At 36.0% G+C, this 25,990-nt stretch overlaps 2 protein-coding genes across 2 annotated transcripts; both read right to left on the bottom strand.

Annotated features, from left to right (window-relative positions):
• Positions 1-1,977: 1,977 nt before the first annotated feature.
• On the bottom strand, positions 1,978-9,969 carry LOC132162061 (uncharacterized). The gene is made up of 16 exons (XM_059572310.1): positions 9,596-9,969; positions 8,959-9,153; positions 8,790-8,864; positions 8,510-8,677; positions 8,198-8,361; positions 7,089-7,307; positions 6,592-6,718; positions 5,900-6,088; positions 5,267-5,353; positions 4,946-5,100; positions 4,265-4,384; positions 3,112-3,337; positions 2,847-2,906; positions 2,597-2,770; positions 2,399-2,508; positions 1,978-2,243 (listed from the first exon to the last, which is right to left on the bottom strand). Exons 1-16 carry the CDS (start codon positions 9,794-9,796, stop codon positions 2,078-2,080), a joined length of 2,436 nt encoding a protein of 811 aa, XP_059428293.1. The 5' UTR covers positions 9,797-9,969; the 3' UTR covers positions 1,978-2,077.
• A 2,573-nt stretch (positions 9,970-12,542) lies between these two features.
• On the bottom strand, positions 12,543-16,767 carry LOC132182861 (probable protein phosphatase 2C 42). Its single transcript, XM_059596221.1, has 4 exons — positions 16,157-16,767; positions 15,078-15,448; positions 13,859-14,095; positions 12,543-13,100 (listed from the first exon to the last, which is right to left on the bottom strand). The coding sequence occupies exons 1-4, from the start codon at positions 16,479-16,481 to the stop codon at positions 12,885-12,887; spliced, it is 1,149 nt and encodes a 382-aa protein (XP_059452204.1). The 5' UTR covers positions 16,482-16,767; the 3' UTR covers positions 12,543-12,884.
• Between the last annotated feature and the right edge of the window lie 9,223 nt (positions 16,768-25,990).

Genomic DNA, 25,990 nt, shown 5'->3' with positions numbered 1-25,990 from the left:
CTGTTTAGGCTTTTTTTAAAAAAAATAAAAATAAAATAAAATAAAATAAATTTATTATTTTTTTTTTAATTCTGTTTCTCCATCTCTCTTTCTCTATATTTTCTCAGTTTGATTTTTAATTCAATTATATATATATAGATATAACCTATGTTCAAGCATACAACCTGTGTTCAAGCGTATATATATATACACACACACGCTTGAACACAGGTTATTCATACCTGTTCAAGCGTGTGTGTGTGTGTATATATATGTACCCAAAACGTTTGAGTTTTTTTTATTTTTCTTCTGTTTTTTTATTTTTTTTTTTGATTCTCTGTATCGTTTCTCTTTGATTCTGTTTAGGGTTTATTTTTATTTTTTATTCTGTTTCTCCATCTCTCTTTCTCTATACTTTCTCAGTGTGATTTTTAATTCAATTATATATATAATTGAATTAAAAATCACACTGATATATATACACACACTTGAACACAGGTTATTCATACCTGTTCAAGCGTGTATATATATATAAAATTATATATACATGACATAACTAAAAAAAAAAAAAATTATAGTAAAATTGTTTATGTTTCAAAAAAAAAAAAAAAATGAAAGTCCTTAATAATATAAATTGTATTTATATTATAAGGGTATTTTAGGAAATAAGATCACAATACAATTCCATTCACCAACATATTGCACTGTACCAAACGAAGGAATAGGATTAGGTAGTCTATTCCAGTGTTACAACCAAACAAAAGAATAGGATTAACTAATCTATTCCCAGTGGTAGCTAATCCTTTTCCAATGGACTAGACAATCCGCGAACCAAACGAGGCCTTAGTATTTTATCTTCCAGATGATAAAGTTCAAAATCTTTACTTGCTGAATAATCCTCTTAAAATCACCAAGTTGGATGTAATTTGTGGTAGAAGTATGTTAATTAAAAGGGCATGGTCTGAGTTTGTTTAGGAGTATGCTATACTCCTAATAAATTTAAGGAAACTTGTTCAAAAAATAAATAAATAAATTGAAGGAAACAAAATACTCTTTGTTTTCCCATTCTAAATACAGTTCATAATAACTTTCTTTATATTTATCTAAATACCATTTAAATACCCTCTTACATGCCCGGTTCTCTTTTCATTAATTGATATTTTCTTGGCACCCATATAGAAGAAATAGATTTTGTTTTGAGAATTTCAACATGTTTTCTAGCAACCAAACAGAATAGATATATATTTACAACGAAGAGAATTTTAGAGAGAGTTGAGAGTAGAGACGGGATAAGGAGATTTTTCCCAGTGAAATCAAATAGAAGCATCGTATCCTCATACCCAAACAGTCCATCAATGACAATCTAACTCACTAGTGGGTCACGACACGAGGGACGATCTCAGCTTACGACCCACCCTGAGGGACAATGGGGTTTCCGTCCATCCCTAATGAGTGATGACCACCCAACAAGCCACTATTGTTATTATTATTATTTAAGTGACATGCTGAGATGATAAGAATGGACACGTAGCTGCCTGCACGTATGAACAATTTTTTTTCATTTTATTTTATTTTTCCTTTTTTACTCGAATAAAAAAAAAAAATCATAGTTTAATGATTAATCCTTAAATTTATTCATTATGATGATCATGACAAAGTTGTACCTTCCTCAGATTTTTTCACGAAAGTCATAGGGTGCATCTTGAACAACTGTACGAGCGCAAAGGACCTTCTGCCTTGTATGTTTATGGTTTCTCAATATGCACCCACCCACTAATGTACATTGATTTAGTCAATTACTACATTGTCACAAACCGCACACACCTTGGTTCCACTTCCGTACACAAAACCATGATACAACTGAAACGAACACCGTCTAGGCTGCATAGAATCATCTAATGCTGGTAATATAATACCAAAATACTAGTTACTGAAGAGATGTCGACTGCCCTGATCTGCTACTCATTGTGTACTAAAAAACCATATAAAGATGGTATAGTCAAAATTCTTGTCAGATTTTAAAAATGCATTTCTTCTACATGTGAGCATCTGAGCTTTGAAAAATTGGTGTGTATTCCATAGAGAGTAAGTATTAAAGTCAGCGCACGGGATTGGAAAAGAAGATGACAAGGAAGTATACAAAGAATCCAGCAATAAGAATGCCCCCGTAGATGTAAGTTTGGGAGGATTGCACCGGATATTTGAACTCGATTTCGCAGCACCTCATCTTTTCCCTTTCACTGGCTAAGACATGATCTACATACCTGCATTTCAAACATGCTGAGGGTAATCATAAAAATTCAAAAAGAAGCTTCTCAAATGGGTACTCCAGATATGTAATGGCATATTTATCCCCAAAAAAAGAAAAAAAAAGAAAAGGAATTTGATTGACTACAGACTATTTTGCAGAATAACTTACTGCTGGGTAAACATGGAGCTCTGTAGAATTTCTGAACTGTTAAAATGTGCATCATGTAACCGGTGATCATATAACAAGGAAGACAAATCTACAAGCTGTTCCTCAAGGCTCTGCATTTAATCACATAAAACAGCAACATTTATTGATATTGAAGCTGTTAAGAGAGAAGAATTTGAGTTTAGCTCATGAGTGACTTACATCTAAGTACTTCTCTAAACGTTCAACTAATTCATGAGGGAAAGGTTCTGGCAGGTTAGTTGTTTTTCTGTAAAACTTCTCCAACCAGAGCTCAGTGGTTGTCTTGTTCTTCTTGCCCTTGACTGGTTCACCAAGTGAAGTTTTGAGGTGATCTGCAGCAAAAGCTTCTACAGCCTGTGCAGAATAGATAAGACTCGATGTAAGCGTCTAATAATACAAATAAAAGATGGGTGAATGAAGATTAAATTACCTCTGAGGTATCACGGATCCTGTGAAGTGCAGAATCTACACGTGCATATATTGAGTTCCTCTGCCAACAAGAATACAAAGTGACTTCAGATAAATGTCATCCACAGTAATGTCAGAATAAAAAGAGAATAATTTTCTATTCACAATAATGACAGTGACAACAATAATTACCGTAGACGGTAGATCTATGATCATTATGCATCAATGACCCAAAGTATCATATCTGATATTTATGGAGTATTTGGGTTCGATAAGATTGGCCTTACCAATGCAACGTCTTGCAGCATTTGACTAATTTGAGAAGTATTTGAGAATGGTCCAAACGGATGACAACCAGCAGCCCAAAGCCAATTCACAACTGGCCTTTCATGTACATGAGAAGCCTTCTCATATGGTGCACTCAATCCACCCACAACAGAGGCAAGCCCTGCCAATATATGACGCTGTGCCTGTGATGGGATAGCATGCCTTCTCTCCGTTTCTGAAACGTAACTGTCCAACAAGACAATTAAATATTATGAGAACCCCCACTTCTCAAAGGAAAGGCAGAAATATACAATAGCTTAGTCAATCTTAGATCATAATGCAATGCTGATAAATTGGACATTGTGTTGTGCAAGGAATGAAAGCCTGCATGTTTGCATTCTCTGGGACATGCACTCCCATGCATATGCAGAAAGAGGACAACCTACAACTTCTGTATCAGAGTAGCTGCATGGATGGCAAACAGATAGCTGACCGTTGCCATTATTCCAATCTTGGTTCAATGATCCACGAACATAGTGAGATTGAAAGGTTGAAACTCAGCCTTCCACAATGTTGCTTGAAGGAAAAAGTAAATCTATCAAATTGAAGGAAAAAGTACATATGTACAGACGGCTAGAAAGTTGTCCAAATATTCTGCCGCAAGTGAGCAATACATCCACTGAGAGAGTAGCTCTACTCAGGATCTTGAGATGAGTCATTGGCAAGAAAAGATAGATCAAAATTTGAGTTGAGTGCCTATGCTATGACAACCGACAAACTGTAATCACCAAAGATGAGAAGAGAGATACTCGACTGAAATGGTTTTGTAAAGGCAGCTTTAGGTAATTATTTTAGGGGTTGGGGTTCAGCACGGATTGACATTGCTAAGTTGGAGGTCCTACAAAGAATGACTAAAAAGGACATGGTTGAGTTTCTGAAAAATGACTCAATGCCCTATAAATCAATGGATTATGCATTGCTACATGGGGTAACACTTCATAATGAGCCAGAGTTGACTCTTGATTACCTGTCCGCATGGCCCCAAGGTGGGATGAGGTTATGGAATTTAATAATATAGTTTTGATCAATGACACTTTAATGACTACAACACAAACAGGATATAGTCAACAATGCAGCAAAGCTGGTAGCCAGGAACAATTGGTAGCCAATCACCTCAGAGGTATCTTTTCACTTTGATGCTCAAGTACAATGACAACATCATTGCTTGTCCATATGAGACTTTCGTCTTCCATCATAAGTTGAGCATCCACATCAGCTAATGATAGCACAAAACTGCAAAAGATGAACTCATCACAGTTAAATACCTCATAAATAGCTCTCATATCAAATAAAACAATCTACAGCATCAAAAAAATAAATAAATAATTCAGAGTTTAAATACATTGTTTACAGCAATAACTAAGCAGTCTGATATATTCCATGTTTTGATATAATTGCAATTAAAAAGGTGTCATGAAGACCTAGCCTTTGCCTTCAAATTTGCCCCACAATTTATTGATGCTAAAATTTGTAAGAAATTTAGAGTTGAGCTTTTAGATGTCTGCAGCAACGTGGCCAAGCAATTCTAGAGCTCCAAATTTTGGATATAAAGAATAATTAAAGAGGGAGAGAACAATTCCAATTTAGATTTACATCATTAACCACCATAGTCAACTACAAAATAAAGGAAAACACTTTTGATGATTATGACACAACTTCAGTCTATGGATAAAACTGCAGCAAGAAGTGAGCAATACATCCTCTATAAAATTAGGATGCATGTAGGAGGCTGGATATACTAATGTGAAAAAGCTGTAAAAATTATGACACTGCAAGAAAAGGAGGCATGCTCACACAGGAATTACTCTTGTTCCATAAGTCCGGTATAGATCCCCCTGTTTCTTTTCCGTTTTCTTTTTCTTCTTGCCGTGTTTTGAGTCGTAAGTAGCCCAAAGAGGTTTATGTTTTAGTATGGAATCACTTGACCCCTCAGATTCATCCATCCAGTGCTGTGGGAAGCAAAATACATTTTACAGCAATAAAGATGAGAGGGAACAAAAGCTTGTAATACGCTATGGACTTCTATATTAAAAGAAACTCCATCAGAAAAGGCCAAATGTAATTCCCTTTTGACATTCCACACAATAAGGAAAAATGTAGCAGCTTTCGACTAACCTGGCGGAGGAAAAATTTACTTGAAAGAGATGGATCAGCCACCTCAAGCAAACCTGCAGCAAGCACATCAGCAGATCGTTCCATCTCCTGCGATGAGAATTTTCAAGTAAAAATGTGAGACAGAATGCATAAATAGATATTGTCATTCAGAAACTCAACCACAAGCATTGTCATTATGTCAAGAAGATAAATATTTAAAAAAATTTGGGCTTTTATCTTTTTTTTTTTTTACCAAGTAATGAAAGTTATTATTAAAAGCGCAAGGCGCCTACCTACATAGGAAGTATACAACAGGAAACACCTAACTAAAATGAACAAAACAATCCCCCCAAAACCAAACAGAAACCAACCAAGGAAAACGCCACAACCACAAACACCATCCTAAAGACCCACAAAATTTTTTGGGCTGTATCTGATCTACCAAAAGTAAACTCTACATTTCTCTTGTAAGAAAAATTGACCATTGTACCTTACAAAGATGAAGGGGGTTTGTTCTAATGACTAATAACTACAAACAAGCAAGAATACTATCGCCAATCTTCTCACAAGTGATAGATAATCGCATCATTCAATGCTATAATACCAGGTAATTTGAGAAATGGAGATATATTAGAGTACAAAGAAAATACTCACTTCTTTAAGAATGGCACCATCCAGATATGTCTTCGTATGAACATGGAAACGCCCATCCTTCTTTGTTTCTTGCAGGGAATGGCCTCGCATTGCCTTTGAAACAGCAATAGCCAACTTCTCATGGCGATGTAATGAATGTGAACCTCCAACTATAACTACTTCTTGTCCATCATGAACCATCTTCTTAACCTGCAAAAGAGAGAATACCAGATAAGAGAAACTTGGACAAGTGTTTCTAGGTTTATCATAGAGTGATTGCAAAATTATAATGCATTCAAGAGAAATTTTTCTTATAATCAACCTCAAAAATCACGAGTCAAAGAATCTGCATCACTTTTGAAGAACATCTGAGTAGTAAAACAATATAAGAGCTCTACTTTGAAAGGGTGGGGTTGGATCTTATTCTATATTTACATCCTCAAAAAAGAGAAAAAAAAAAAGAAAAAAAAAATGCAATTGCCCATTGGAGCATGACCAGAGACATTGTCCAACTGACACCATATTCGAAATCCTCAGATCACTCAAATTAACAATACGGCCCTAGACAAAGATACTTTAGGCTAGCTACATGAGTGGCGAAGATAGTTCCTCCCTTGTCTCCAATCTAACAGTAGTCAATTGTCTAATGATTTCCTGAAATACTACCATAGAATGCAACATACAAGTCACGGGGAAGCATAAGAACAACTTACCTCTGCCTCAATTGCTTTGATATTAATACTGTAATTGTGACCTTTGTCCATAATATTATATCGATTATGATTTTGCAGGACAATGATAGGTACAAGCAACCTCGTTGCCAGATCAACAGTTTCAAACCTGAGTTCATAAAGGATAAACAAATGATCGGATTGGGAAAAAGGACATAGCACACAGTAATGAGGTATAGTATTGAGGTACTTAATCAACTGCATTCTAGGCATTCATCAGTCTGGCCTGATTTTAATATTCAATTGATGTCGTACATGTGTCAATATAGTTCATGTGTAAAACACAGTGAAATTTCAGTAGAATAGTGAAAGAGTGCACCGCATCAAGAATTTCTTTTTTTTTTTTGTTTTGTTTTGGTAATTTACACATGCACCAGGTGGGGGTTGAACCCACGACCTCACCTTCCACCTTGCTATAAAGGGAGGAAGCACCATTTGAGCTAAAGCTCATTGGCCACATCAAGAAGTAGAATAAGTACCTGACATCCGGAGCTATAACATGCTCAACTGTGGTCGATATCAAAGAGGCAAGTTGTCCAATGAATATATCATGGGAAGAATGACCACTAGCTGGACCTAAACCTCTTGGAAGCATCACTTGCTGTAAGCGTGGCAATGTTCTAGCACTAACACTCCCCTCTTCAGTCTCAATCTTTCCATAAGTGCATGGGCCCGCTGAGAGGTCGATCACAACAAATCTGAATAGTATAGGCAGACAGTTAGACCCATATTAAACACAGCCTCACATGCACACACACACAGAGTGAGAGAGAAATGGAAAGGAGTAACTTACTATTGTCCTCAAATACAGTGAATAAACACTAAATTCATGGCATAAATTAATGGATTCAATGGAATTGATAATGAAATCATAATATGATTTCAACGATCATTTCCTATATTTATAAGGTTATGTATTAACACTATTAGAAGAAAGAAAGGTTTGACAGTGACAGCAACAATGAGTAACCATCCTTAGAAACCACTATTTGAAATCTCGATAGCATCGGAGATGAATAGTGCCATGAATAAGTTTATAATTCAATGAACTAATACATTCACTCTAACATGACAACATAATTGCCTGTGGTTGTAGCAGCAGCACTCCAACCACTGTTCCTGAAATTCAAGCAATATCATTCTCATTTTCCCACTAATTAATTACACAACATTCATCTTACAATAAATCCTATGTCCTGGGATGCACTCTATGTCAAGTTAAATGAAATCCAATACATGGATCACAACTCAAGTAAAAAACCAACATGTAAAACCATCAATGATAAAATCATATTCATCTTGATCTGGTCAGGCTAGAGGTTGATGATAAAGTTTGTGAGATATCAATCAACAAAAATGCCAAAGAAGTTAGATACAGCTAGTTGAATATGAAATATTCGAATCGCTCCATACAGCTCAAATCCCTCGAACTGTAAGGCAACATAACAACCATATGTATCTGACAGCATTGAATATCTTCAGAAAATAAATCGACATTGTGCAGAGAGAGGATAGTAGGATATGAAAGCCTAATGGGATCAATTTCGAGAGTGTGTCTCTTCCATGAACTACGTTACATCAACTATACCTGCCAGAGCCGAGCCAAACTTGGGATGCTCCTCCACCATTATACCGATAACGATATATGTAGCCACCCTCTTGATTTTTAATATCTTCCTCTGTTAGCTGGGTAAGTTTGTCATACATTAAATGTCCGAGATCAATTTCCTTATTCCTAGGATCCATTCTCACCTGCGAAAAAAATATCAGTTCACTATTGATCACACGGCCATGAGCATAAGGAGACTAATAAAACCATGAGGAAGAATGATCTTGATATCAAATGACTTTAATAAAAGAAAAGGCAAATAAATTAATAACAAATTACTTAAGGCTCTACCTTGTCGAAGTTGACGATAAATATTGCACTCGGCACAGGTCTATCCATCTCCGCAGCGGAATATCTAACATTGTCCATGTCAAATATGTACGAATATAGCTTCTCAAATACTGGTTCAACAGCGGTTGCATCTATCTCGAATAAAGGGACCTCTCTTCCATAATCAGTCTAAAAGTTTAAAAATATAATTTACAATGTTATCAAAGACAAATGATAAATATACTTCCTCACAGACAATTACGAGCACCAGTAATTGATAAATATAGTGTTGGTTGGTCACCTCTCTTGCAGTTCCAGCAGGAACCATGGCCTCTTTCAGTGCCTTCTCAAGTGCTATAAGTTCCGGCTGTCCAGCCTGTAGTGTGACAAATTAGAACACAAAATATTAGAAACTTGAAACAATGCAAAATATGATAGTATCAGCGATGAAACGATTTTGTGAAGCTTACATGAAATGCGTTAAAAACAACATGATGCTCGATATCGAGATGCTCGCCGGTCTCTAAGCACAAGGGCCTGTGAGTCGGGAAGCTGACCCTCAGAAACTCTTCCAATTTGTGATCATCTACCTTGTACCTATAGCCTCCGTCCCCCTTGAAACCAACGAGGACTACATTTACTTCAAGTGGAACCTGGAATGGAACCTGCCCGACACTTATATACATGAGTAAAACATTCAAACAGCAGTCGCACACAATTTCAACTTTTAAAATAACCACCTTCCTTAAAATAACAACAATCACTACTTATATATATATATATATATATATATATATATATATATATATATGAAAATAATTTCCATAAATTATCTATCATAAACCAGAAAAAACTTGGAAAAAAAAATCCAAATCCGAAGCATACAAAAGGCACTCGCACAATCTACTTTTAAACCAAACACCTCCATTAAAATGCCGATTAAATGAGTACTCCATTGAATTGAGCTGAATAATTTTATGAAATTTCAATCCTTAAATAAATTAATTAAAATTTCATATTGTAAACCAGGAAAAATGGAAAAAAAAAAAAAAAAAAAAACTAAAAATCGAAGCCAAAATAGAACACGAGGCGATGGAAAATGAGTACCTCGGCGCGAGTATGGAGCAAGCGACGGACATCGGTTCGGACGCTCTCTCTGACGTCTTGGAAGGCTCCGTGGTGCCACTGAGGATGTCCCGGATCTCTCCGAAAGGCTTGCGGTGCCGCCGACTCGGATGGGATTAAGAGTAGATTCAGCGCGAGGACCAAAGCGTATGCCAATGATAATAATGAGCTTTTCAGAGCCATGAGCGCTGTGAGAATCAGCAGCTAGTTTTCTTGCTAATGGAAATATTGCAGGATATTTAAGTCAAAACCTTAGTATTTGTTGATCTTTGTCTTTGGGAATTGGCATGGCTGAAAATGGCGATCGCCCGTCCAGCGCAGTATTGAGCTCCGCTGAGGTGAATGAATGTCTAAGTTGTGGCTTCTTAATCCCCAAAATGCCCTCGATTTTTTAGAATAATTACGCAACTACATGTTGGGCCATTTTGGGTCTTGATTTCCCATTACTGCATAATTGGATTTGGAATGGTCACTCGGCCGGTGGCCCGGTAATATTAGTCCAAAGTTTTTCTCTGGCGTTGCCTTCAATCATCTTTATTTATTTATTTATGTTTTTGGTGATGATAAACTTGAAAAGACGATATCTGCATCATTTTGATATATTTTGTATTATATTTGTGATTATTTTTTTTTATTTATTTATTTATTTTTTTTTATATCAAATAACAAGTCAAACACGTAGTATTTAAGTCAACCCAACATGATTTGTTTATTAAATAAGTTAAGCAGGTCGGGTCACATCAATCCAACACAACCAATTTGTCAAGTGAGTCGTGATGTGTCGTCCGCTTCGTTATCAATTCAATGACATGCAAACTCCTTCCTCATTCGATGATGATGAGAGTGTTTGTGGCTTTGTCCCAACTAATCATGAGTACGTGCAAACTCCTTCCTCATTTTATGGCATGCACCATATAATTACAGGACTACGTCAAACTTGAGTATGGCTCCAAAGTGGGGTTGTAAATGAACAAAGCCACTCACAAACATGTTCGAGCTTAGCTCAAATTAGCTCGATTCGTGATCAATTCATTTATTAAACGAATAGAGCTTGAACAAAAATTAAAACTCCTTTATTAAACGAGCCAAACTCATGTAAACTCAACCCAATTCATATAAGCTCGTGTAACTTTATTTGTATTATTTTTAACTTTGTAATGAGAACATGTTGAGTTTTATAAATATAGCTTAAATTATTGTAATTATAAGTCTTAATTTAGATATATGTGTATAAGTGGATTTATGTGTATGTTCATTAAGTGCGAATTATGTGTTTTTGCAATTTTCAAATTACAACCATTTTTTCTTGCCAATTGACATTGTGGGGAAGGGGTTTTTATTTATTTATGTAAATTCGACTTTCATTAATACCAAATCAAATACTAACTCTAAGAAGTTATAATATCATGGAGAAACAAAGGACAATCTTCCATCCAAATTTCCTCCCTAACTTGTTGAAAAACTGCTTTTGCCAAAAGATGAGTTATTGTATTACTTAAGATTGGAGGCTATTTAGAATAGTCTTCGAGTTGTCAATCAATTGTCCACATTGATATCAAGAGTGGTCATTCTTCCATATCACATGTACTATCTCCTGACCATCCTCTTCCAAAATAAATATTTTTGAGTCTTAAATCTTTTCCAAACACTACAGCTTTCTGTGCCGCCATGGCTTCTGCAACTGTTAGATTAATGAAGAACCGCACAAGTGAAGACATTGTTGCCATAAGCTGTCCCACATGATCTAACAATAATGCTCACACCCATCATTTATCAAGGGCCGCATTCCAATTAATTTTGTATACTCGACTAGGAGGAACCAACAACCTCGAGGTCCCAATATCCGGACAACGTAGTTCCTTATGATTTTTCTGCAACTATATCGCATAGAAATCCTCCATAGCCTCCCTCTTCATTTTTAACCGGTTGATTCGGGTGTAAAAACTTCTACCAAAAACCAAAGCATTTCGACGAAGCCAAATTCCTCTTGCTATTGTGGCAATTAGTTCGAAATCTCCTTTCTCAACCCTATCCAACCGCCCACCTATAATATAGAAAAAAACCATCTCCTCTAGTGGAGCATTTTTGAATTTTTCGAGAACACTCCCGCCATACATCACAAGTTGCCACAAAATATGACGTATTTTCTACCTCAATCCCACAAATGGGACACAAGGAATCCTTAACCACCTGTCTCTTAAAAATATTTTCCTAAAAAAAAAAATTCACAACTCCGAGAACACTAAGACCAAATACTCTTCCATACAAAACTATTCGCAGAGGCTCTAGAATACTCACTTGACATGTGTATATGCAAATTCTTCCCCATATGGTATGTATGCGCTTTTTACTGATAAATTTTCAGACAGCAAACCAGTCCATATTAATTTGTTAGAGTGACCATTTGAACCAAGAGGCAGACTACATATTTTTTCCGCTTCCCCCTCCAAAAAAATCTCCATCACTAGGTACATTCCACCGGCCAGTATTGTCATCAATAACTGCCTTTACTCGTGTGGCAAAGGTTTTATGCTTAGAGATAATACCTCAACTTTCATTCCATTAGGGTTGATATGACCGTGTCCATCAGTCATTATTATTGTTATTATTTTCTTTCATAAACTAATGGGCACTACCACATATTATTATTTTTTTCATAAACCAATGGGCACTACCACATATTATTATTTTTTTCATAAACAAATGGGCACTACCACATTGATTAGAAATAAGAACTGAGTATCTAGCATTACTAAAATCAAAAGGTCAAAACCAGCAGTATCAGCGAGTGAATCCTCACCTGCTGCCACTCGGAACCTTCATTGGGATGAACAACCTATCTTGAGCGGAAGAGACTCGGGGCGCAGGCGCTGATGCATGATAATTCTTTCCACGTTTGATTCAATAATAAACCATACACTGTTACACATGCTAATACAGATACATTATCCATAAATGTTAGCAAACACAAATATTAATACCACAAGTATATTCTCACGTTATGTGACTGGAAATCAAAGAACGTGCATTTAAATAAAACTATATCAATGTATAACATGCAATTTGTAGTAATTAAAGTTATCATTTCTCACAACATTATACAAATTTTGAAGCCTCTTTCAGATAAGGTATCTCTGTATCAGTATCCAAGCAGAGAAACTGCTTTGTCAGTGCTGCTCTCAAGCCCATGCAATCATATCTTATAATGGTAGAGTGGTTTAAAGGACGTCCGCCAATATCAGATGTGGCAAAACACGTTTGCTTTCAGAGATTACACGTGATCAAGAGCACTTCGGATTGAGAGCGGGGGGTCTTCCACTATGCCTTTGGATATAAGGTCGTGGTTTAAGAACAAAACAATAACAGTAATATCGTCATGAAAATGGCGACGAATCTTCTTGTCAATTTTACGAAGATCTGAATATCTCATTTCTCGTTTTCTAGCCGCCTCTTGTAGGGCAGCCTTGACAAGTCTTTTTGCACTTCCCTGCATTTAACAAGCTGGTGAGCACCGTATAAAAAAATAAAAAAATAAAAAAACTATCAATTAAACACAGGCAAATTGATCAAATCCCCTCACTGCATCGTGAATGTGAAAAATATAATGATTCAGCTCAGCCCATACATGAGGATATAAGATTCTGGTTTCTGAGAATATAAAAAATTCAGCCTAATGGCAGTCAAATTGGAGGCTAGCTTTAAATAACTATATTTTCATTTTACCAGAAGAAGCAGGGCAGGATTTGTAAAAACTGAGGGCCCAGTAGAATTATACAGTACATGACACCAGCAGATAATAGCAGAACAATCCGTTCAATCATCAATGCTTGAGTAATTCAGAAGAAGCTGTTTAAATAAAGCAGAACATAGTGATGGTCTTAACATCCAATACACATCGACATTAAAATAATAAACTCCTGAATCCAAAAAACATAGCCAACAGACATGAACAAGAAGCTAGAGCTAGATGATCATATATGAATGAGCTTATGAAATTGCCTGATCAATCAAAGAGGAAGACTGCAAGGTAAAATCTAAACTTTGTCAAGCAAAAAGAAAATGGGCATATAAATTATAAGTGCATCTGATAATGATATAGCAACACTCAATTCCAGCATGTGGCTTAATATCATAAATTACTTTCCTCACATCTAAGATTGATTAAGTAAATCCTGGTTAGTCAACAAGCTGACTAGCAATAAAGAATGATGCAATATTAATAGATTAAAGAGGACAAAGTCTTACTGCTCGTGGATGACTGTGGACAATATCCACAGCCTTCTCATTACTCAAGTGTTCCCATAGACCATCAGATGCAAATATGAGGAAAGAATCATTTGGTTGGAGATGATGAGAAAGAATAGTTGGAACAGCACTCAAGATTGGCATGTTCATAGGTTCAGGAAGCCTGAATTTTGCATTAATCGGCTCCCTGTTGTACTGCGCATGTTTCATATATACATCACCTATGGATCTAGAAACCTGCATCAAATATAATAATCACATCCGTGAAAGGATATCACTTTAAGGAGCATGGTCATAGAAAGTTGGGAAAAAAAAAAAAAGATAGAGATTTTCAAATTGATGCATGTTAGAATAATTATAAGAAATTCCTAGGGAAAAATAAAATCAAACAGTCGCTTTCATAATGAATTTTCTATAACAGTTGCTATTAAGCTGTGAAAAAACAATTATTAAAATTTCTTTTATGCAAAGAAATTTTTCACTTTTCTAAAATTGTATCATTAGCAGAAGTCATACACTATTGGACCTTTTCCTACATATGCCTAGCAATTTCATCCATTATGACAAAACAGGAAATTCAATGGTTTCCTAAGTCGGTTCAACTTCTTTCTTTTTTCACTCAATATTTACACAGTTATTGAAAGTTAAGAACAGTTTACTGCAAGGAAACTGACTGATCAAGTTATGGTGACTTGGACTTGAAAGATTCTAACAAAAATTGATACTGATGCAGCAACATAAATGAAGATAAACTAATAGAAAAGAAAAACTTCAGAAGGCCCCTTCCCTTCATAGATTTCCAAAGTGATCAACAATTATCCTTCAACTCATCTTCTCATGCCAATATGGTACATACTGCACAGATGCCAATTAGTCCATATGTGACGGAAGTTATATATATATATATTTTTTAAACCTCCATGAATGATGGGGCTAATAAAAACACTTCAAAAGGCAATCACCTAGGTCGCCTCTTTGCACTGTCTTGACACATGGACTTCAAACTTTTCTGGATCAGATGTACCGGCATACATTAGACAATCACAAGGGAAGCACCTAAAGATCTCTAAGTTAAGTCATTTCTTGAATAAAATATGCAACAAAGACTAAATTCTATCCACTAAAACATATGCTGGAGAATTCAAGCAACAGTAATGAAACTTACAGAAATTTGTTAATTTCTGCACACACTAGTCAACAAGTAAAATTTTGAAATAACCTGGATAATGCCCTTTACTCTCCAAACTCCATGCTTAAGAACAACAATTTGAGGATCATCAGGGTGTAACTCCTTAAGCTCCTGCCTGACAGCCTCAATGTTTGCATTGTGCTCTGTCGATAATTGTATGGCAGCAATTCCTCCAGTGTTGCCAACTTTCTTGCCCAACACAACACGTGAATCTCCAAGGTTAGCAATGAAGAGGGTTCGCCGAAATATAACTCCAACCAGACAGCATGACCCAACAGTTGCTATGTTGGGTCGAGTACTCCATAACTCTGACACACGAGCAGTAAACCCTTCCTCTGTTTCGTGGAAAGCTCTTTGAATGGTATCCGTTGTCACAACTCCCTCCGCCTCCGCTGATATTGCTGCATAAGCACAAAGCCTAAGATAGCCAACATAAGAAAGTCTCCTTCCCTATTAAACTAAACAAATAAACCAAAAAAAAAAAAAAAACAGAGAAAAAGGGGCAATGGATAACTTATGCCACGAGTTTCTTATTAGGTAAGCAATTTCTGAAGCACTTTTCTTGCTTTTGAAAACAAAATCTACATTGCTTTAAGCTATTAAAAAGCAAAAAATAAAAAATAATAATAATTACTAACCAAACAGACCACACATTTGTACAGCCGCTTTCAACTGTACCCGATACCATACTTTGCAATCTAAAATCTCAAAAGGCCCAATCAAAAACCACAACTTTTCAAAAGCTCGCAAAAAGTAAAATTTGATCCAAAAATCACCAATAACTAATCACAAAAAAACAGTTGCATTCCATTGAAAGCACACTAAAAATCATAAATATAGTTAAAGACGTGGCCAATTGAAAACCACAGGCAGCACCAAAAACCCTAAAACTACTGTATATAAAGAAAAGTTGGGGGTTTCAAAATCACGAGAAGCAAATTTGGTCCTCGAAAATCACTGATAACTAATCACAAAAACAGTTGCAATCCATGAAAAAGCACACAAGCAATCATACACATAGTTCCCAGACGTGACCAATTGAAAACTACAAGTACCAAAACCCTAATATCACCGTCTATAAACAAAATTGGGGTTTGGAAACCACGAACCTTGGAAATGGCGGAACAAGTGGTCGCAGACATAGCGAGCAGCATCGGGGCCACCGTGGCCGTCATAGACGCCAACGAAGGTCCCGAAGGGCCCGGACTCGATCTGGCTCTGGTCCTCGAGGACCTGGTTGGCCTGGATAACGGCCATGGAGAAGTCTCCGGCGGCAAACCTCCCCAAATCACGAAACCACAGCAGCCCATTCTTGCCTTCTCTTCCACCGGAACCGCCGCTGTAATTGGCGCCGATCACGCCGACGGAATCGAGTTTCTCACCGCCGAATGGCTTCAAGCAGAGAGAGAGCAGATTCATCAATGCCTGGAGCATCCCACATCTCTCATAAACCCTAACCCAAACTCTAGCCCGTGCACTGGAACCTTCTTCGTCGTAGTAGGAGTCGTCGTCGTCGTCAGAAATGGATCTCGCAAGTTTTGAAGAGAAAAAGAGGGGAAGGGAAAATCTAGTTTTAAAGAAGAGGGTGCTTAGGTTAAGATGGGGAGGGTGCGTAGGTTTGCGGCTGTTCGGTGGTAGAGGAACAGCCAAGGGGTCATGGTATTGTGGGAGGAAGATGGTGTGGCCGTGTGGGGAAGCCTTTTTGTTGGGTGTTGTTTTCTCTGTCTCATGTCTGTTTTTGTACTTCTGCGATACAAGTAAGACTACTTTCTTTTCTTTTCTTTTTTTTTTTGAATTTTTTGTTTTTTAATTAGTTTTTCAAATTTTGTTCGGGTTGCGACGTAATTTTTTTTTTCTTTTACATGTCTGCACAAGAGAGAGGAAAATGATTCGAACTTTCGCTTTATTAGGCGTGATTCTAAGTTGTGACGTAATTAGTTCCTATCAATTTTTTTTTAAAAAAAAAAAATTTTTGTTGTTGTTTATGTTCTGGTCCAGGTTCAATGTTTCTTATAGAGTTTATAATTTGTATACGTAAATTAAATACTTATTAATAATTTAAAGCTTGTTATTAAATTCTCTTTACTCCTTGCAAAGCCTAGATTATTAAATTATTAATTTTGATTTCTTGATGCCCTATTGGGTGTTTGGGGACGGTGGATTTGTGAAATTGTGAAAGTCTAAAGCCTACCTTTGTTTCTTTGGTCTTTCACCTTTACCTTTTGGTTACCTTTACTAGTTTTGACTTTCAAACCTTTAGAACCAAGACATCTATCTATATGGAAAAACAAGTCTAGTCTACTTTTTTTTTTAGGTCAATATAAAATCTTAAAAATTTTGACCATCTTTGAGAGAATTCACATTGTGATCATAATAGTGGCCAAGTGAATCAACAATATTCTTCTTTGAGTTTATTTGTCATACGAGTAATGCTATACATTATTCCTCATCTATCTAAACCTAAAGCCTATGCAACACAGTCTCTTCAAATATCTTGATGAGTAATGTTATATATCATTCAATTATTCAACATCTCTTCAAAGCTTATGTAGCGTGATCCTCAAGACTTTCCATAGCATTTGATGCATGAAAATTGATGTTTTAGTTGAATAATGTTATATATTATCCTATCACTCTCCATCCCTCGTGTGGTCCTCTGACCTAAAAATTAGTCTCTATGCATCAAATACTAAGGAGGACCACCTCACCTAAGCTTGAAGGATGGGGGGAGTGATGGGTAGTGCTGTATACCATTACTCTTTTTTAAGTTGGGAGGACCACAACACAAACATTGAATTAAGGGATAATGAGACACAATTTACGTTGTGTTTGCGTAGCAATAAAGTAAATCAAAAGCATTTTCACTATATTTTCCAAGAAGAGTTTAGTATTTAATACGGTGAGATTTCAAAAGTTGGAGGCAATTCACATTGTCTTAGTATAGGGACAAAGTGTCCTTCAAGGAATAGCTTAATCGGCTGGGGATCACGCCTCATAAAGTAGAGATCACTAGTTTAAATCATCTTCTCTTGTGTGAACATGTCAAAAAAAAAAAATGTATAGAGATAAAGTAAATCAAGAGCATTTTGCCACTATTGTGCTAAAAGGGTAATTGGTCAAACTTTAGAGATTTTAAAACTTATACATACTTTTTATTATAGCGTCTTCTTACCTTATTGTTGACAATAGCATTGCTTCCAAAATTATTTATCAAATTCTTTAAAATTGGGTAGAATATACCATAGAAAATCTAGAAAATCTTCATCCTCATTATGTATAGTTTGCTCATACATATTATGCATACATGGTATTTTATATTTTATTTTATTTTATTTTTTTCAATCTTTCTGGTATGAGGTAAATTGATGGAGGAAGGCATGGTCTGCATGGATGAGATTTGATGGACCGGCTGTGTAGATCAGAGATGGGCCTAGAAGATTTTGTGATGGGCTTAGATGGGCCCAACAATGAAAGGCCAGAAAGATTTCTGATTTGGGTTTTAATATTTGAATTGGAAGCAATTGGAAAAATACATGAACATGTTGTTTGAATAGGTGGTGTGGGGTCATTTTAACCCAGAAAAATGGCATCATATTATTATCCTTTCACTACAATGAAGGTGTTGCACTTTATGGGACATGCCAACCGAAATGAAGCTCCACCATACATGATTGCCCTTATGCCACCATCTAAATTAAATTACTAAATTAGTGCTTGGTTTCTGCAAAGATCGAGCAACGCCAATGCCACCAAGCAAATAATGGGGCAGTTTTGATGACATTCGGGGTAGCAAATTATCAGTTATCAATCAAATGAAAAAGCTTTTATCATGAATGATGATGATTTGTTTTTAAGCAAAATGGTATTGAAAATAGGGAAAAATGAAAAATTTGTACTTGCGATTTACCTGATTTACAATTAACTCTCTGTGGTATCAAAATGAACTCAAAGGTCTCTGAAGTATACCAAAAAAACAATTTAGTTCCTACAATCAAATTCTGTCCACTAATTTAACAGATTCTGTTAGTGTGACACTGACTTAAATATGACAAGTATTACAATTTTTATCTCAAAAAAAAAAAAAAAATTACAATTTTATTGTTTCTAACGTTTCATGTTATCATAATCTATTAAGTCAGTGAACGTAATTTAACTGTATGGACTAAATTATTTTTTTTTTGTGTACCTTAGGAACCTTTGAATTCTTTTTGATACTACAGAGAATTAATTGCAAATCAAGTAAACTACATTGATTGATTTTGCCAACCAATGATTTATTAATAGATTTTGTCAACTTTTCTATAGATAATGATTCATTTGTTCTTTTTTCTTACTTTAGTGAGTAATTAACCATTTTTTAAAAAACTTGGAGAACTATGTATCAAAACCACAAATCATATGGACCAAAAAAGCATTTTGTTAGAATATTATATTTATGTGACAAAATATTCCCGTAATATTCTCAATATATTACAAAAATATTCTCCACATATATTATTGCAACATTTGATACAGTATTCATTATTATAAATATATTGATTTTATGTGATTTTGTAATTATTGTATTTCTTTTCTTTTATGGCCTTATTCAACTATGAATAAGTCATTCTATTGTACAATTAAACATATATAAAAAATATAAATTTCTTCTCTACAATTATCTTTCTGTTGTCTTTTTCTACATGGTATTAGAGCCACTGTTTTCTAGGTGCCCCTTTTAAGCCTCCATTTCGTGTCCGTAAAGTTTTCTTTTTCCGTTTGAGTGTTCTTTTTGGTGTCTCTTTTTGTTTCAACAATACACCAAACGCTTGTTGCAGTTGTTTTTGTACGTGACAGAAATTGTAGAGGTCTTTTTGCGGTCTTGTTGCTCAAAATCGAAAAATTTGTGAAGAAACAAAGCCCACCACTCGCCTCCACCACCCAGCACGCGCCTCCACGCGCCGGACACTCTCTCTGAGAGTGAGTTTCATGTGCCACACACACCCCACTCTCTCCATGCGTCACACACGCCAGATCTACAGCCCCGCACCACACTAGATCCTTGGCCGCTGGTCTATATTCCTTATTGTGTACCGCATCACACTAGATCGCTGCTAGTTGGTGCACCATAGCTGCTGTGCGCGCGTCACACCAGATCTTTCCCTAAGGTTCTACCTGCACCTTTGCCACACTGGATTACTGCCCTTATGTTTATTTATTTAGTATTTTTCCTTTTCCCAAAAAAAAAAAAAATTTCTACCAATCTTGATAATATAGTCTGTCTTATTGACAATATTTTAGACGGTTCCAATTATATGTTTTGGGCTCAAAATCTATAAGTTTTTTTAGAGGGAGAAGATTATGGCGTTATGTTTGTGGAGACGCTGTTGCACCCACACAAAAGGAAGGTGAATGAGCCGACAAATTTGCCAGTTGACTTGAAGATTTGGATAGTGCAAAGTATCAGATTATTTATTGGTTTATCAACACTTCAGTTCCTTCCATTCATAGTCTGCTCCCCAAGCTTGGAAATGCCTAGGAGTTTCTGGCAAAGTGATACAATTGCACTTATGATGCCTCACTAGAGCTTTAGATTGAAACTACACTCTATTAGACATGTTAGAAGCCAAGTCAGTCTATTGCTGGTTTTTATTCTCAAACTAATAGTCTTTGGGAGCAATTATCCGCTGCAGATCCTCAATTGAAGTATCCTGAAGATGTTGAAATATTCGCAAAGTATCAGGATCGTCAGAAGTTTATGCATTTCATGATGGCTCTTTGTGCGGATTTTGAACCCACCCGGGCTTCTCTCTTACACCGCACTCCTCTTCCCACATTAGAAGCTGCTGTAACATAACTTATGTTTGAAGAGACTCGATAGTCCACTATGCACTTGCAATCTCTCAATATGGTTGTCACTGATGCACCTTAGAGTGTTCCTAATTTACTCCCGGACGATACACACCATAGTCGTCCTTCAAGAAGTTAATTTGCAACTATTGCAAACAACTTGGTCACTCTATTGCGAATTGCTACAAGCTCCAAAACAGACGTCAGTCACAGGCTCCTTTCCAATGGACAGCCGCAGTTGTTTCATCTGGTTCCTTTACACTTGCATCTTATACTGAGAATCCATCTCAATCCCCTGCTCTCACCGCATCTGACGTTGAGGCATTAATCCATCAGGTTCTGTCTCGTTCTTCTACTGCATTGTCTATAACATCAGGTAAAAATTTTATGTTTTATTGACTCTGCTTTTTGTAATCATATGACCCCTGATCCTACTTTATTTTCCTAAAAGTCTGCCCTTTCTCCTAATCCTGCCATTTATATTGCTGATGGTTCTAGGTTACCTGTTAGTCACACTGGGTCTATTTTTTTGCCTAATCTGTCTGTTGATAACACATACCTCATTCCCCAATTGTCATTAAATCTTCTTTCAGTTGGCTAACTTTGTGAACTAAGTCTAGAGTTGACATTTTCTAACAGGGGTGTTGATGTGCAAGATCCACAGACGAGTCAACTAATTGGGATCGGCCGTAAGATTGGACGTCTTTTTAGCTTTCGTTTTTGTAGACTACTACTCACTTGACAGCTGCTGACACAACATTCAATGTCTTTTCCAGCTTATGGCATTCTCGTTTGGGTCATGCCTCTCTACCACGTGTCCAACTTCTTGCATCTCAAGGTCATTTAGGACCAGTAGATTTAAAATCTTTTGATTGTGTTTCTTGTCATCTTGGAAAACAAACACGTTTATTTTTTAATAAAAGTGAGTCTTTGTCTTCTATACCATTTGACTTGGTTCACCCTGATATTTGGGGCCTTGCCCCTGTTCCCACTGAGGGAGGGTCTCGTTATTTTGTTATTTTATTTTTTATGATTATTCTCGTTTATACTTTGATATATTTACTACAACATCGCTCTGAACTCACTCAAGTTTATCAAAATTTTCATCAAATGGTACAAACCTAATTTTCTCGTACTATCAAAATTTTTCGTTCAGATAATGTTATGGAGTATGATGAGAAATCTTTTTTAAAAAAATTTAAAGCAAAATGGGACCCTCTCTCAGTGTTCTTGCCCTTACACTTCTTAGCAAAATAGGCGTACAGAACGCAAACATCATCACATCTTAGACATTATAAGAGCTCTTCTCATCTCTGCCTCACTTCCTGAACGTTTTTGGGGTGAGGCTCCTCTCACTGCTATTTACACGATTAATCGTGTGCTTTCCCCGACTATTCACAACCAAACTCCTTATAAGCGCTTGTATGGTAGCATACCTAACTATTCTTTGCTTCGTGTCTTTGGTTGTATTTGTTTTGTCACTCTTCCTCCACATAAGCGTACCAAACTTGAACCCCGCTCTTGCTCGTGTTGTTTCCTTGGTTATGGCATCACTCAAAAAAGGTTATTGCTGCTATGACCCCATTGCCCAACAATTTCGGATCTCTCGTCTTGTGGAGTTTTGGGAACATAAAATGTTCACCAATCAAATGCATTTTCCGCATTTCTCCTCCACATATTCTCCTATCTTCATTGACCCCTCTATTGTCTTATTTCCTGGATCATCTGCAGATAACTCAAGTACATTGAACGAACCTTCTACTGCTGCTCCTAATTTGCTTGATTCGACTATGGATTCTCCTACTGCATCACACACTCTCGAGCCTTCCCATGAACCTCATCGCTCCGAAAGGGTAAGAGCACCACCTGCCCATCTCCATGATTATCATTGTTTTTCTGTTCTTGCTACTCTTCACGAACATCACTTTTATCGTGAGGCTAGTGCTGACCCTCTTTGGCCGAAAGCTATGTCTGATGAACTATATGCCATTTCTAAAACCTATACATGGGACTTGGTGGATTTGCCTCTTCGGAAGTTTGCAGTGGGATGTAAGTGAGTTTCTAAAATTAAGACTCGTGTAGATGGATCTGTGGAACGCTCTAAGGCTCGTCTTGTTGCGAAAGGCTTTGCTCAGGAGTATGATATTGACTATGAGGAAACTTTTGCTCCTGGTGCTAGACTGACCTCTATTAGATCCTTACTTGCAGTTGCTGTTGTTCGTCATTGACAGTTATTTCAGATGGATGTTAAAAATGCATTCCTCAATGATGATCTTACAGAAGAAGTCTATATGCACCCTCCACCTAGATATCACCATCCGCCACACAAAGTTTGCAGACTCCGTTGGGCACTTTATGGTCTTAAGCAAGCTCCTCGTACTTGGTTTGCCAAGTTCAGTTCTATGGTTGCTCAACAAGGCTTTGTTTTTAGTTCATATGACTCAGTCCTATTTCTTCGAACTACTAATATTGGTACTATCCTTATTTTTCTCTATGTAGATGATATGATTATTACTGGTGATGACATTTCAGGCATCCGCGCTCTTCAATCATTTCTTAGCCATTTTGAAATGAAGGACTTAGGAACACTCAGCTACTTCCTTGGTCTTGAGGTTACTTTGAATAATGATGATTATTATCTCTCTCATGCCAAATATGCATCTGATTTACTTTCCCGAGCGAGTCTGACAGACAGTAAAACAGCGAACAGCCCCCTTGAGATCAATGTCAAACATCTAGCCACATATGGTGAGCCTTTATCAGATGCTACTCTCTACAGGCAGCTAGTAGGCAGTCTCATTTATCTTACTGTTACATGGCATGATATTGCCTATGCCGTTCATTTGGTGAGTCAATTTATGAGTACACCTCGATCTACTCACTATGCTGTTATTCTTTGCATTTTGCACTATGTTAAGGGTACTATGTTTCATGGTCTTCACTTCTCTTCTCATTCATCTTTTGAGCTCCGGGCCTACTCTGATGCTAATTAGGCTTATGATCCTACTAATCGTCGCTCTACCACTGAATATTGTTTCTTACTTGGAACTTCTTTAATTTCATGGTGTAGTAAGAAGCAATTTGTTGTTGCTCGATCTAGTATTGAAGCTGAGTATCGTGCTCTTGCTGACACTACATCTGAACTTCTCTGGTTACGATGGCTTTTGTCCAACATGGGTGTTTCTTAGTCCACTAGTTCTCCGATTCATTGTGACAATCGGAGTGTCATACAGATTGCTCATAATGATGTTTTCCATGAGCGCACAAAACATATCGAGATTAATTGTCATCTCATCTGGCATCATCTTCAGCATGGTATTTTACATCTTCATTCTGTCACCTCTGCAGATCAATTAGCTGACATTTTTACCAAATCTTATCCACCGGGACGACTCAATGATCTTATCTCTAAACTCAAGTTGGCTTCACCCCCTAGAGTTTGAGGGGGATGTTAGAATATTATATTTCCGTAATATTTATGTGACAAAATATTCCCATAATATTCTCAATATATTACGGAAATATTCTCAACATATATTATTGCAATATTTGATATTATATTCATTATTATAAATATGCTGATTTTATGTGAATTTGTAATTATTATATTTCCTTTCTTTTAGGGCCTTATTCAATTATAAATAAACTATTTTATTGTACAATTAAACATACATCAGAAATACAAATTTTTTTTATACAATTATCGTTCTGTTGTCTTTTTTACACATTTATCTCTTGATTATTTCAGTAACAATTGCTACTTGTGCTGATGAATAAAAATGCTTACCATTTTTTTTTTTAAAAGTTTTGCTTACAGACTTGGGTTTGAAAGATTCTGACAAAACTTGATACGAATGCAGGAATATAAATGAACTTAATAATAATAATAATAATAATAATAAAAAAACTTCAAAAGGGAACGCTACATTTTGATTAGAATTGATGAAAAACTAAATTTGACCAAAATCTTTCAAAAAGACTCACTTTGACTATTGAAAAACCATATTTGCCATTTATAATTAGTAATTAGTATAAAAAGAAAACTGACATTTATTTTCTTTAAAGGGTAAATTTGATTTTCAATGGTCAAAATGAGTGTATTTTCGAAAGATTTTGGTTTTTTTCATCCATTCTAACGGTCAACCTTAATGAAGTGACCTTTTTGTCACGAAATGATAGTTGAGTCCTACTATTTAGCTGCCAAGGGTCAAACAAGTGTTTGCCAAAATCTGATATGGCTTTATTAAAAAAAAAATCGTAGAAATCTCTCTCTCTTCCCCCATTTCGTATTTTTTTTTGTTAGTTAAATTTGTATGAATTAATATTTAGTCTCTAATGCCTCAAAACTTATTTTTGAATTCAAAACTAAAACCTAGGGATGGAAAGTTAACCCTTTAGGGATGGTATCACCCAAAAGGGATTCAATCATCCTAAATTTGGTGCTAATGTCTCAAATTTGGTGCTAATATCTCAAATTTAAATTTTCCTTTAATGTTTATCTTCTTTAATTAAAAAAAAAAAAAATTAAAAATTAAAAAAAAAATTGTAAATGTCCGACGCTTGGCTGCCTCATGGCAGCCGTAAATCTCTACTCATGATAGTTTGATGTAAATGTGTACAAGCAGTTGTAGTTCAAACCGCTAACCGTAACCATTTTAGGTGGTTATTGAATTTTCGTAACCGCAACCACTCCACCTTACGCGGTTAGTAGCTTTAAAATAGCCGCTGGTTAGTAGTTATTGAAATTCATATCCGCATCACATAACTGCTTTTTAGAAATGGGCATTTTGAGCCAATTTTGGTGTTTTGAAACTTCATCGAACCTATTTTTAAGGCCTATTTTCGATGGGTTTTGGACATTTTTTAAATAATTAGAAAATATTAATTTTTTTTTAATGAATAAAACTCAATGAAGAAAACGAAAACCCTATATCAAATGCACCAAAACAACGTCTATTTGTACATTATTATTATTATTATTATTACATGTAATAATAATAATAATAATAATGTACAAATAGACGTCGTTTTGGTGCATTTGATATAGGATTTTCGTTTTGAGTTCAATGAAATTGAGTTTTATTCATTAAAAAAAATATATATAATATATAATA

Source organism: Corylus avellana, chromosome ca1 (assembly GCF_901000735.1).
Source record: "Corylus avellana chromosome ca1, CavTom2PMs-1.0".
In the NCBI taxonomy this organism is placed as follows: Eukaryota; Viridiplantae; Streptophyta; class Magnoliopsida; order Fagales; family Betulaceae; genus Corylus; species Corylus avellana.
This window is presented reverse-complemented; position numbering and strand designations above follow the sequence as displayed.

Excerpts from the sequence above, each read along its gene's own strand:
- LOC132162061 (XM_059572310.1), bottom strand. The coding sequence starts at position 9,796 with ATGGCTCTGAAAAGCTCATTATTATCATTGGCATACGCTTTGGTCCTC. Across the intron at positions 6,719-7,088 it reads GTTATAGCTCCGGATGTCAG|GTTTGAAACTGTTGATCTGG; the intron begins GTACTTATTCTA and ends TTATGAACTCAG. Across the intron at positions 4,385-4,945 it reads GGAACAAGAGTAATTCCTGT|TTTTGTGCTATCATTAGCTG; the intron begins GTGAGCATGCCT and ends CATCTTTTGCAG.
- LOC132182861 (XM_059596221.1), bottom strand. The coding sequence starts at position 16,481 with ATGCTCCAGGCATTGATGAATCTGCTCTCTCTCTGCTTGAAGCCATTC. Across the intron at positions 15,449-16,156 it reads CTTGTTCCGCCATTTCCAAG|CAATATCAGCGGAGGCGGAG; the intron begins GTTCGTGGTTTC and ends GTGCTTATGCAG. Across the intron at positions 13,101-13,858 it reads TCCACAGTCATCCACGAGCA|GGAAGTGCAAAAAGACTTGT; the intron begins GTAAGACTTTGT and ends TGTTAAATGCAG.